Below are 10,047 nucleotides of genomic sequence, written 5' to 3'. Positions count from 1 at the left end.
ATATATATATATATATATATATATATATATATATATATATATATATATATATATATATATATATATATATATATATATATATATATATATATATATATATATATATATATATATATATATATATATATATATATATATATATATATATATAGATAGATAGATAGATAGATAGATAGATAGATAGATAGATAGATAGATAGATATAGATATAGATATAGATATAGATATATATATATATATATATATATATATATATATATATATATATATATATATATATATATATATATATATATATATATATATATATATATATATATATATATATATATATATATATATATATATATATATATATATATATATATATATATATATATATATATATATATATATATATATATATATATATATATATATATATATATATATATATATATATATATATAGAAAGATTTTATAGCATAAAATAGTTATTGAGGGTTAAAATGATTCAGATGTAACAATACTAAAGGCATAGATGTGGAAAAAATATAGACACAAAAAATATATTATTTTGACAATAAAATGTATTAGTCTAATACACATTAGTATTCTGAAAACACTGTCTTTTTTCGTGTCTGTTTTTAATGCGCATGACCGAGGTCAGAGTTCAACTGGCTGACGTCAGCCTTCAAAATGGCGGTTGAGGCAGCAGTCAGTGAGGCAGTGGACTGCACAGCTCAGAAGTGACGATTTACCGAAGAATTACCTGATAAAGTTCTTATCGGACAATGCAGCGCGTTCGGTAAGTTGTCATTTGAGGATTTCTAAGCCCCAATTCTCATTTTAAGAGTGCTCTTTGACGGGAGCATGCTTCGTTAGCGTCATGTAGCCCCACGTGGATGCGGACATCAAAATGTTTGCAAACAATTTGGCTACATTGCATTACCTATAGCTCTTTATTTTTAATAAATCATCATTCCATTGTGTGTTTCAGTTCCTCAACGAGCACAGACTGCTGGGAAAGATCAAGAATGTGGCCAAAACGGACAAAAAGGAGAAGCTTGTCGACGCCGTTACTAGTTGTTTGTCAGCAAAGTGAGTCGTTCTTTTAAAAACTAGTTTTATTTTCACTGTCCGTCTAATCATTAAATGTCAGCGTTGCAGTTTTTTGCTCAATTAGCTTATTTTTTAATTATGATACATTCAAATTTTGAATGAAAATAGTTTAGTTGATCTAGTGTTGATTTTAATAGCAAGATCCGGTGTGGAGATAACTCACATCCACACTTATGTCATCAATGGCGGTTTAAGGAATAAACGGTACACTTGTAGAATATATATTTATATGTATAGCTTTACCCTGGGATTGTATCTCACTTTATTGAAGGAATACCTCAGGGCTATGACCTTTTTAGTTTTAAGTGAGACATTGCTTCATCAAAAGGGCAGGGGTAATTTTTGATTTGAGTTTAATCATATGGTAAAATAACTTTCCTCAGTGTAAGAAGAGAAAAAGGGTTGCAATAATGACTTTTTTGGACGATATTTATTTTTAAAAAGGATTGGATTTGAAATGATTGACTTAAAAAAAAAACTCATCCAGGATGAAATAACATGGGTCATGAGTTTGAGTAATTTGAGCATCAAAATGGTTAACAACAATTGCATAATCATGCTTTGGTGTTTTGTAGGAACGAAAATGCAGATGAATGCTGCCAAAATCCAAGACCAAAGAAGTCAAGGCAGCAGTTGTGGATGAGGTAGAACCCAGTATTTTGGGTTATTTTATTATTTTCATGTAATGTGTACTAAACCTACTCCTTTTATATTTTGTTTCTCTTCAGGGTCTACCCAAGTTTCACCCCAAAAAAGGGTGCCACTGAGTTGCTGATATATGGACACATCCCCTCAGGTTCTCCATCCATTGTTTCCCAAATCTCCCAACCACATCTAAATCAAATGATTTCCAAGCTGTCAAGGAGCTTGATCATCTGATTTAGGTCTGTTGTAGGAAGACATGGAAAATAGACTGGATAGAGGCCCTTGAGTACCACAGTTGAAGACTTATTTTATAGGCTTGGATCATTTTTGAGTGTCCCTGCTTGTGCCAAAAAGAAAGCTAAGCTACTGTGCTTCAAATGAAAGAGGTATGTCTAATATTTCCTTTTATTTTCCCTCCTGTGGCAATAATATTGCTTACCTTCTTTTGCAGTGGGATGAAGATTTTTTCTGGTAAATATATTTTTGATTGTTAATACCACACTTAGTAATTTTTTTTAACGTGTCTTTTTTTATACTTCCAGAATACTACTGAAGGGGAAGGAGATATATCATCCATGGACTAAGGAACTATTGCAAGATTTGAGTGAAATTATCTTGAAAACTGTTTGTGGAAAAATAAATGTTTTTCAAATGCATATACAATGTCTCATTTTTATCTAGCAAAAATGCAAGTAACATTTTAATTGAAGAATTTTTATTAACAGGAGAATATTGCACACTTAGAATTTGTCATCACATTGTTGGCATGCCCAGTCTTTTCTCCACCTGCAGAAAAAATAAGACAGAAATAAATAACACATAAAATTTATTAAAAACATAGTAAATTTTTTTTTATAAAAAAAACACTTAGTAAATAAAATAAAATTTATTAAAAATGAAAAAAAACACTTAGTAAATAAAAACAGAAAAAATAAAGGAAAAAAAAAGACCATTAGGGTCTTGGGGTCTTTTTTTCTCCAAGTGTTTTAAAAAAGTTAAATGCTTCTCAAATCTCTTTTTGTGCCAAATTTAAATGAAGAAAAAAAATAAAAAAGCTCTTACCTCTCACTTTTCCAACATGAGCCAGAAAACTCTGGACTTTACCTAAATAGAAGGGAGGAGAAATAAATCACAACTTGCATTCAATGAAATGTTTTAACTCTACAATAAACTTACCTGTCAGAAGACAGCCAACATTCTCCAGAGAGAGAGACACCATATGATGCAGCGAGGGTAACTTGGGAAGATCATCTGGTCCTTCAGTGTCTGGACATGGGCCTGATGCATGCAAAAAAAAAAAAGCAAAAGTTAGCATATATAGAGATCCAACAGAAAGGCTTGAGTGGTTTCTTTTTTTTTGGAACTATTTTACCTTGATCTGTCTGGCCCAGTCTCCTCTCCTGTAACCTCAAGGGTGTCCATCCATGTTGTGGGAAGGTAGGAAGAGCTGCACCTTGATGATACTAAACAGGGAAAAGTTTATTTGACCAAGCTATTTGGGAGTTGACAAAAAATTATTACAGGGAAGACAAATCTTACAAGAAATTAAGAAACAAATGAAGATAAAGAATGGAAATAAGTTATTGAGCGCTGTGTGCTATTTCCCCCCACTCCAGAGTAGGCAATTAAATACAGATTGACATTAACTGCTAGGAAAACGCTTTTTTGTGAAAACAGAACAATTACAAACTGCAAACGAGCGTTTCACTTGCAGTGCAAACTATCATTACTTACAACACACCAGGAACGAAGTCGTGCTACTGGATGTCATTTATTTTTAAGTGAGCCTTTACCCAGCAAACTGGCCGTTGATGTCTCGACTTTGTTTGCTTAAATTAAAAGTCATTCTACATGACTCTTCCTGACGCTAATGCTAAGCTAGCTAGTCACAGAGCTGCTGGGAAAATGAGCCCCAATGTCAATTGTCGACGGTGTGTTCAAGCGAGCATTAAACTAACCGATTTGTTGGCGTTTTTGGCTCAATCGATTCCTAAAAGATCTTCCTGTAGGGAGATAAGAATGAATTTATGCCAGTAAATTGCTCTACGACGACTTACCTCGACGTGCTAGTCGGCCATCAGTATGGAAACGGCTGTTGGAGAAGACGAGGCACTGCGCATGTGCTGAATTTAGAGCAGCTGCGTCTGGCAATCGGCGTAACCACGCCCATATTGCCCCACCACATTGGATGTTGGAAGTTTGTTCTCCCAACTCAATGTCCATGTTTTGAAGATGATGTAGATTAGTTGTGATTTTTGCAGTCTTGATGCTATAAAACAGTATGCGTTAGTACAATAATTTTACCTCATATTGGGTAATATTTTTACTTAGTATTTTACATCAACTCACCTTTATTCCAGGCCACCTGACTCCATCAAACGTCTAATATTTGAAACTCAAAGAATACTTCTTTGTATTTTATAGTACAATAACTCAGTGGTGGACCGATAGGGCCCTTAAGACCTTCTATGCCGGCCTAAAAAAAAAATAGAATCACAGACTGATGTTAATTATGTTTTGTCCATGAATACTTAGTATATTGAATAATTTCAAATGGTCTATCAGCTTCCTTTCATTGCTTTCCCCCTAGTTGCAATGTTTCCAGATATGTGCGTTCATATTTAAGCATTTAACCAATCACATTTCAGCCATTACTTGTTGCCAGGGTCAGAAATCTACCTGGGAGGCTTTTACGATTAGTTCTGCATTTTAAGCCTTACTATCCATGGTCATTTCTTTCTTATGAAAAAGTCTTACTGTATATGGTCATTTTTTTAAAGAAATAAAAGCCTCTCAAGAAAAAAAGTCTATGAATTATTTTGACAACATTGCTATACTCTTGATTATCAGTGAGAGTATGCATGCAGAAAGGTCTACATTTTTGAAAAAAAAGATGGCTAGAGGTAGTGTAAATGCCACAGTGCCAATGTGATGCTCCTATTAGTGCAATTGGGACTCAGTACTTTCTATACTTGACCTGCAAGAGCCATATGCATCCCTCAAAAGAGCCGCATATGGATCCCAAGCCATAGGTTCCCTCCCCCTGCAATACAGTAATATCTCTTTTTATCATGGTTAATAGGTTCCAAAACCTTCCGCATTAGGTGAATAACTACGATGTAGGGACACTGTTTTTTCATGGTGTTTTCTTAATAATACTATTTGGACTTTTAAAAGCCTCTCCACTTTCAAATCAACTGCTGCATGGTGTCTTTACTTACATCCCTTCTGGGTCTCCTTAGTGAGGTTGATGCAAAACAAAATTGGCCAGGTACGAAGCCATGTTTGCACAATCACCCCCGGGCCATAAAGCCTGCCGACATGCTTAATAGAAAGTGGAAAAATTGATTTTTTGAAAAACTGGGGCCTAAATTCAAAAACCGAGCACAGTAACGTCCTAGAGCCAAACATTTGCAACACTCTAACGCACACACACATTCTCCAAAAGAGTAATATGTATGGATTATTTCTTTTTTAATGGGCCCTGATGAATTTGAATATCTTACAAAAATAAGAGTATATACAAAATATGAGAAGAAGCAAAGAGCCGCATTCACTTTGTCCGGACTCTGCAGAGAATCAGCAGAAATTCATTAAATTTACCAACCCTGAGTCAAAATTCAAACATTTTACAATAACTGAAACAAACTGTCTTAATTTAAAAAAAATACAAAGTCTGTACATCAGTACCTGTACATAAATATACACTGGAGTACTTTTAAATATCAAAACAAGCCAATATCATATGATATTAAACATTTAGAAAATTGACATTCAGTTGGTGACAACAGTTTAAAAGAAAACAAAAAAAAGTGACACATAATGACATTCAAAAGGACTCCAGTGGAACTCGACATCTAGAATGTAAAGAACCAAGATAAAATAAGATAAATACATGAGAAACAGGATTATCTTAACACATTCCTTCATCTTAAAATTTCTGCACCACACCTTATTGTAACTTGAACCCAAATGTAGATTTCCTCTGTCAAAGATGAATCAAAATATTACAGATTAAATGTCTGCCGTTTTTTTTGTTGTCGTGGCGACAGTATTGTACTTGGAACATGTAAAGATCATTTTGTTTTGTTTGCTCTCTCACTCGATTAATGGAAACAGAAGAGTTGGCGAATGCTTCATTACACAACAAATGATTAAACACAGCGATTAAACCAGGTGATGTGACGATGGAAAGAGCAGCAAGCTGGAGACGTTTGTTCACAAATTAGCATCGCCAAGCCAATAAAACTTGTACCGAACATATTATCAATGTGTTCGTCTCCACGTTTATAACACAGTTCCTTTTTTTCAATATCTCACGTTTATGCCAGCTGGCTTGGAAAAACAAACAAAAGGTGGCTTGTGTTTTGGAATACACTAAAAGTGAAACATTAACCAGCCAAGGTTGAAGGTTTTCATGATGATAATTGGACCAGATATTTTTTTTCCTGATGACATATTATTCCAAGAGAAACGTCTTAATATTACGAGATAAAAATTCAACCATCAGGTTAATTAAAACATTAAGTCATGGATTGTACTATTAAAAGATTGAAGTCATAATACTAAAGGCTTAGTCATTTTGTTGCTTCATTGTCTTTAAATATGATCGGGAAGATTTAAACAATATTGAGATGGAAAAAGTCATAACATTATTAGATTAAAAATGTTACATTACTTATTTTTATATGACTGGAACTGGAAGTTATTCAGACATTAAGTTTTAGTGACACTGAGTCAATGTAAAAAATTCTATTTTTGAATAATTTGGGGTCTTATTTGATTCCTGTTGAAAAATATTGGATGAGAATGATACTATTTACTAGTATATATTGTTAATTTAAGCAATATAGTTTTAAATGAGAATATTTTCAGAAAGTTCTCAAAGCAAAAACTGTCCCGCAGATAAAAAAAAAAAGAAAAGGCTGCAAAACACTGAGTTACAGCGCTATGCATACGTTTGTTTTAGTCCTTCGCCTCAGCTAACCACGCCCCCTTTTATGTCCGCAATGTCAGCCCCTTAACAGGCCCGGATGTGTCGCCACCCGTAACCCCCACCGCAAGTTCCACCTCTGTTTAATAATCACATTGCTGGGCTTGGTCGTGTATTCTATGCCACAAAAGGTACATTTCAGCCGGTAGGAATCTGTGAACCAATAGCATATCTTTGTAGAAGCAGGGATTGTATATATCTAAATTGTTTCCACGAATGTCAAGTCCTGCCGTCTTCACCCCCATATGAGAGCTTGGTGAAAGTCCTGCTTTAGCCAGACACATTCCCAAATAAACATCATCAATGGGATGGATAGTAATAGAACGGGACATATTTTGGACGACTAAAGCTGTGTAACCAGACAGTAAGAAGCCGCCACCCCCACAGTAGGGATGGTAGGAGTTGGACTCCTGCACCTGAACGGGGATGTAGTACTTGCTATCCGGTGACCTAATGGGCCCTACGTTTTGGATTAGATGACCGGTAAAAAGGTGTTTGCGTCCGTCAGGGTTATTTAAGCTCTGAAGGTATTCCACCATGTTATCCGTGTTGGCCAAAACGTCATCATCTCCATTTAACAAAAAGCGAGCGTTTGGACAATTTATTGCCATCCATTCCAGGAAAAGCACTTGTTTCAAAGTGAGGTTGTAGAAAGAGTCGGTAAAATCCCACTGGATGATGTCTTGGTATTCGCGATGCTCTATTTGGAGGAGCTTGTTGGTCCTCATCTTCTCAAAGCTTTGGCCGGTGGTACCAGAGAGGAAGAGCCTTCTGATCCAAACCCCATTGTGTAATCTTTCCTTCGCCCAGGTTTTTCGCAGCACTTCTCTGCGCTCGTAGTTCTTGGGGGAGCTTTTGATGACCAAGAGTAAGAAAACATCCTGCGATCGATCAACTCCGCCACATTTATGCGGGACGTCAAGTAGCAGGGGGAAAAAACGACAGTGGCGGTAGTAAAGGAAGTCTTTTATGTGACCAGGAAGAGCTGCAAAGCCTGAGATGTTGGCTACAGTCACATTTTGTTTGCAAACTTGCTTGGGCCATAAAAAGGCTTTGCTCTTGCTGGTGGGTTCCACTTTTGCTTGCAGGTCAATGTCACTTTGGTCATTAAGGACTATCAAGAGATGGAAGATCAAGACGCTTCCCACTCCAAGCAGCAAGCACATTCGGCTTTTTAAGTTTCTCATTCTTGGAATTCTGTTGAAAGATAACATGTGTCTTAGTTTATCTAGAACAATACAGATTTACAAAAAAAATAATGTATGGCAGAAAAATGATTGATTCTACGTGGAAGAATGACTGTATGAGAGCCATTTGAGAGCCATTTGACGCCAGCAATCAACATGCACTAAAACCATAATAGACTTGAGCACAGGTGCACATGACAATGGGTCCAATTGAAATCATGTCTGCCATGAGTGGTTAGCGCGTTGGCCTCACAGTGGGAGACCTGGGTTAAAATTCAGATTGGTTCACCTTCTGTGTGAAGTTTGCATGTTCTACCCAGGGCCTGGGTGGGTTTTCTCCAGGTACTCCAGTTCCTCATTCCAAAGACAGGGAAGTTATTTATGTATATGTATATATATGTATATATATATGTATATGTATATATATATTAATATAAAAAAAAATATATATATATTAATATAAAAAATATATATATATATATAGTTTCACGACGCACATAAATGTTTTAAATTTTCTACTATCTCTCTCTCTCTCTATATATACACATATACATAAAAATATACACATATAAACAAGTATATGTATGTATATATATATATATATATATATATATATATATATATATATATATATATATATATATATATATATATATATATATATATATATATATATATATATATATATACACTCACATTTATACATGTACATATACATACATATATTTACATATTTATTAGCTATTTATTTAACGTCTAAAATGTCTTTTCCTGTCTGTGTTCTCACCCTCTTGCTACTGCGTCAGTGAATTTCCCAAGTAGGGGATGAGTAAAGTTATCTCATCTAATCTAAAAAGGAAAAAAATGACCCAACAGCTGTTGATACTACTGTCATTTGAAGGAGGGTCTTTGCTGAGTAGAACAACAGTGGAAAAAGGAGAAAATAACGGGTGAGGAGACTTACTTTGGGTGGGAGCGTCTTCTGTGCGTCCTCGTGCTTGTGCTCCTGGACTGGCAACTGGCAGGGTGAAGCCAAATGGCCACTCAATGGGTGTGGCCAAACTGTGTTTGGGGAGGCGCACCATCAAAGCGCTATCATCACAACTCTTTATGAAGCAGGAAAGTAGATGCATTTTCGACTAAAAACCTAAAAGCATATGATCATTGTATCTCAGCTCTCATCAAAAATAATCCTCGATTAATTAATTAGATACCTTTCTTGTTGGCTCCATTTGCCTCGCCTCCACCCTGACTTTCAGATGCAACCTATCGAGGGTTGTTTGCTTTTGTATCCCCTTCAAAATATTCCCAAAAGGATGCACACAAATGTCCTCACAATAGAATGACACAACATTTTAGTCGTATCTCAAATTGCTCTTACGTCATGGTACCACTGTAGTTCCCATAATAGGAGGTTTAAAAAAAGATATAAAGACACATATTGCAATTTCTTCTTAGTATAAAGTATTAGATTTCAAATATGAGAGCAAAGGTTCTCTCTGGCTGATATTACATAGCCCCTGACTAATGTAAAGTCCAGTAATGGGAAAAATCAGTACTGCCCATCAGCCAGGCAAAGATGTACATATGATCTAGACAAGGAAGATGATCAGCTTCAGACTACTGAGGGACTGTGCGGATCAGCTTGAAAGAGTCTGCATATTTAACCTCAGTCTCAGTCTGCAGAAGGTCCCCAACCTGTGGATTTCCTGTGTGTGGCTCCAGTTTTTTTAACTAGGTCTACAATGTCTTCTGTGTCTGTGCTTGATACTGTCTTGCTACTGCAACCCAGGAAATTTCCCAATTATGGGACAAAATAGAGTTCTGATCTAGAAAAAAAAAATATCCTACAAAGGCTCAAATACCATCTAGGCTTGATCATCTGGATTGGTCTGTCATGCCCCTCCCAGGAGGTCTTTTGATGCCCATAACGGGCTGTCAAGTTTCTGTCTGGTCCAGGTGATGCCACCCTCAGCTGGACTTTCATGAAGGCAGATTTGCAAAAAACACACAGCCATTCTTTCTGAATGCCTGAGATCTTTTTCCTTCAACAGCCTTGTGAGTAATACATGAGGACTCCCTTTGTAGATTTCTTGAGATTTTTCCTTCTGTTGAGGCCTT

General features: G+C 35.6%; 1 protein-coding gene and 2 long non-coding RNA genes across 5 annotated transcripts; 1 reads left to right on the top strand and 2 right to left on the bottom strand.

Moving 5' to 3' along the window:
- Positions 1–639: 639 nt before the first annotated feature.
- Positions 640–2,339, top strand: LOC144196950 (uncharacterized). Of its 2 annotated transcripts, XR_013326429.1 has the most exons (5): positions 640–787; positions 980–1,080; positions 1,677–1,745; positions 1,830–1,897; positions 1,997–2,339. It is a non-coding gene; the product is annotated as an uncharacterized LOC144196950 (long non-coding RNA). The 2 variants fall into 2 exon arrangements; XR_013326428.1 differs by having other exon boundaries at positions 1,830–2,332.
- A 105-nt stretch (positions 2,340–2,444) lies between these two features.
- LOC144196714 (uncharacterized) lies at positions 2,445–4,450 on the bottom strand. The gene is made up of 6 exons (XR_013326370.1): positions 4,096–4,450; positions 3,804–4,015; positions 3,119–3,209; positions 2,923–3,024; positions 2,809–2,850; positions 2,445–2,532 (listed from the first exon to the last, which is right to left on the bottom strand). It is a non-coding gene; the product is annotated as an uncharacterized LOC144196714 (long non-coding RNA).
- Positions 4,451–5,196: 746 nt separating this feature from the next.
- LOC144196713 (N-acetyllactosaminide beta-1,3-N-acetylglucosaminyltransferase 3-like) lies at positions 5,197–10,047 on the bottom strand. 2 transcript variants are annotated; one of them, XM_077717120.1, is made up of 3 exons: positions 8,891–10,047; positions 8,216–8,280; positions 5,197–7,936 (listed from the first exon to the last, which is right to left on the bottom strand). In XM_077717120.1, the coding sequence occupies exons 2-3, from the start codon at positions 8,233–8,235 to the stop codon at positions 6,823–6,825; spliced, it is 1,134 nt and encodes a 377-aa protein (XP_077573246.1). In that variant the 5' UTR covers positions 8,236–8,280; positions 8,891–10,047; the 3' UTR covers positions 5,197–6,822. The 2 variants fall into 2 exon arrangements, with proteins under 2 accessions (XP_077573246.1, XP_077573247.1); XM_077717121.1 differs by lacking the exon at positions 8,216–8,280.

The sequence above is a fragment of the Stigmatopora nigra genome, chromosome 5, assembly GCF_051989575.1.
Source record: "Stigmatopora nigra isolate UIUO_SnigA chromosome 5, RoL_Snig_1.1, whole genome shotgun sequence".
NCBI classification, from domain to species: domain Eukaryota; kingdom Metazoa; phylum Chordata; class Actinopteri; order Syngnathiformes; family Syngnathidae; genus Stigmatopora; species Stigmatopora nigra.
The sequence above is the reverse complement of the archived record's forward strand: the minus strand, read 5'-3'. Positions and strand labels throughout refer to the sequence as shown.

Excerpts from the sequence above, each read along its gene's own strand:
- LOC144196713 (XM_077717120.1), bottom strand. The coding sequence starts at position 8,235 with ATGCAAACTTCACACAGAAG. Across the intron at positions 7,937-8,215 it reads ATGCAAACTTCACACAGAAG|AATTCCAAGAATGAGAAACT; the intron begins GTGAACCAATCT and ends ATCTTTCAACAG.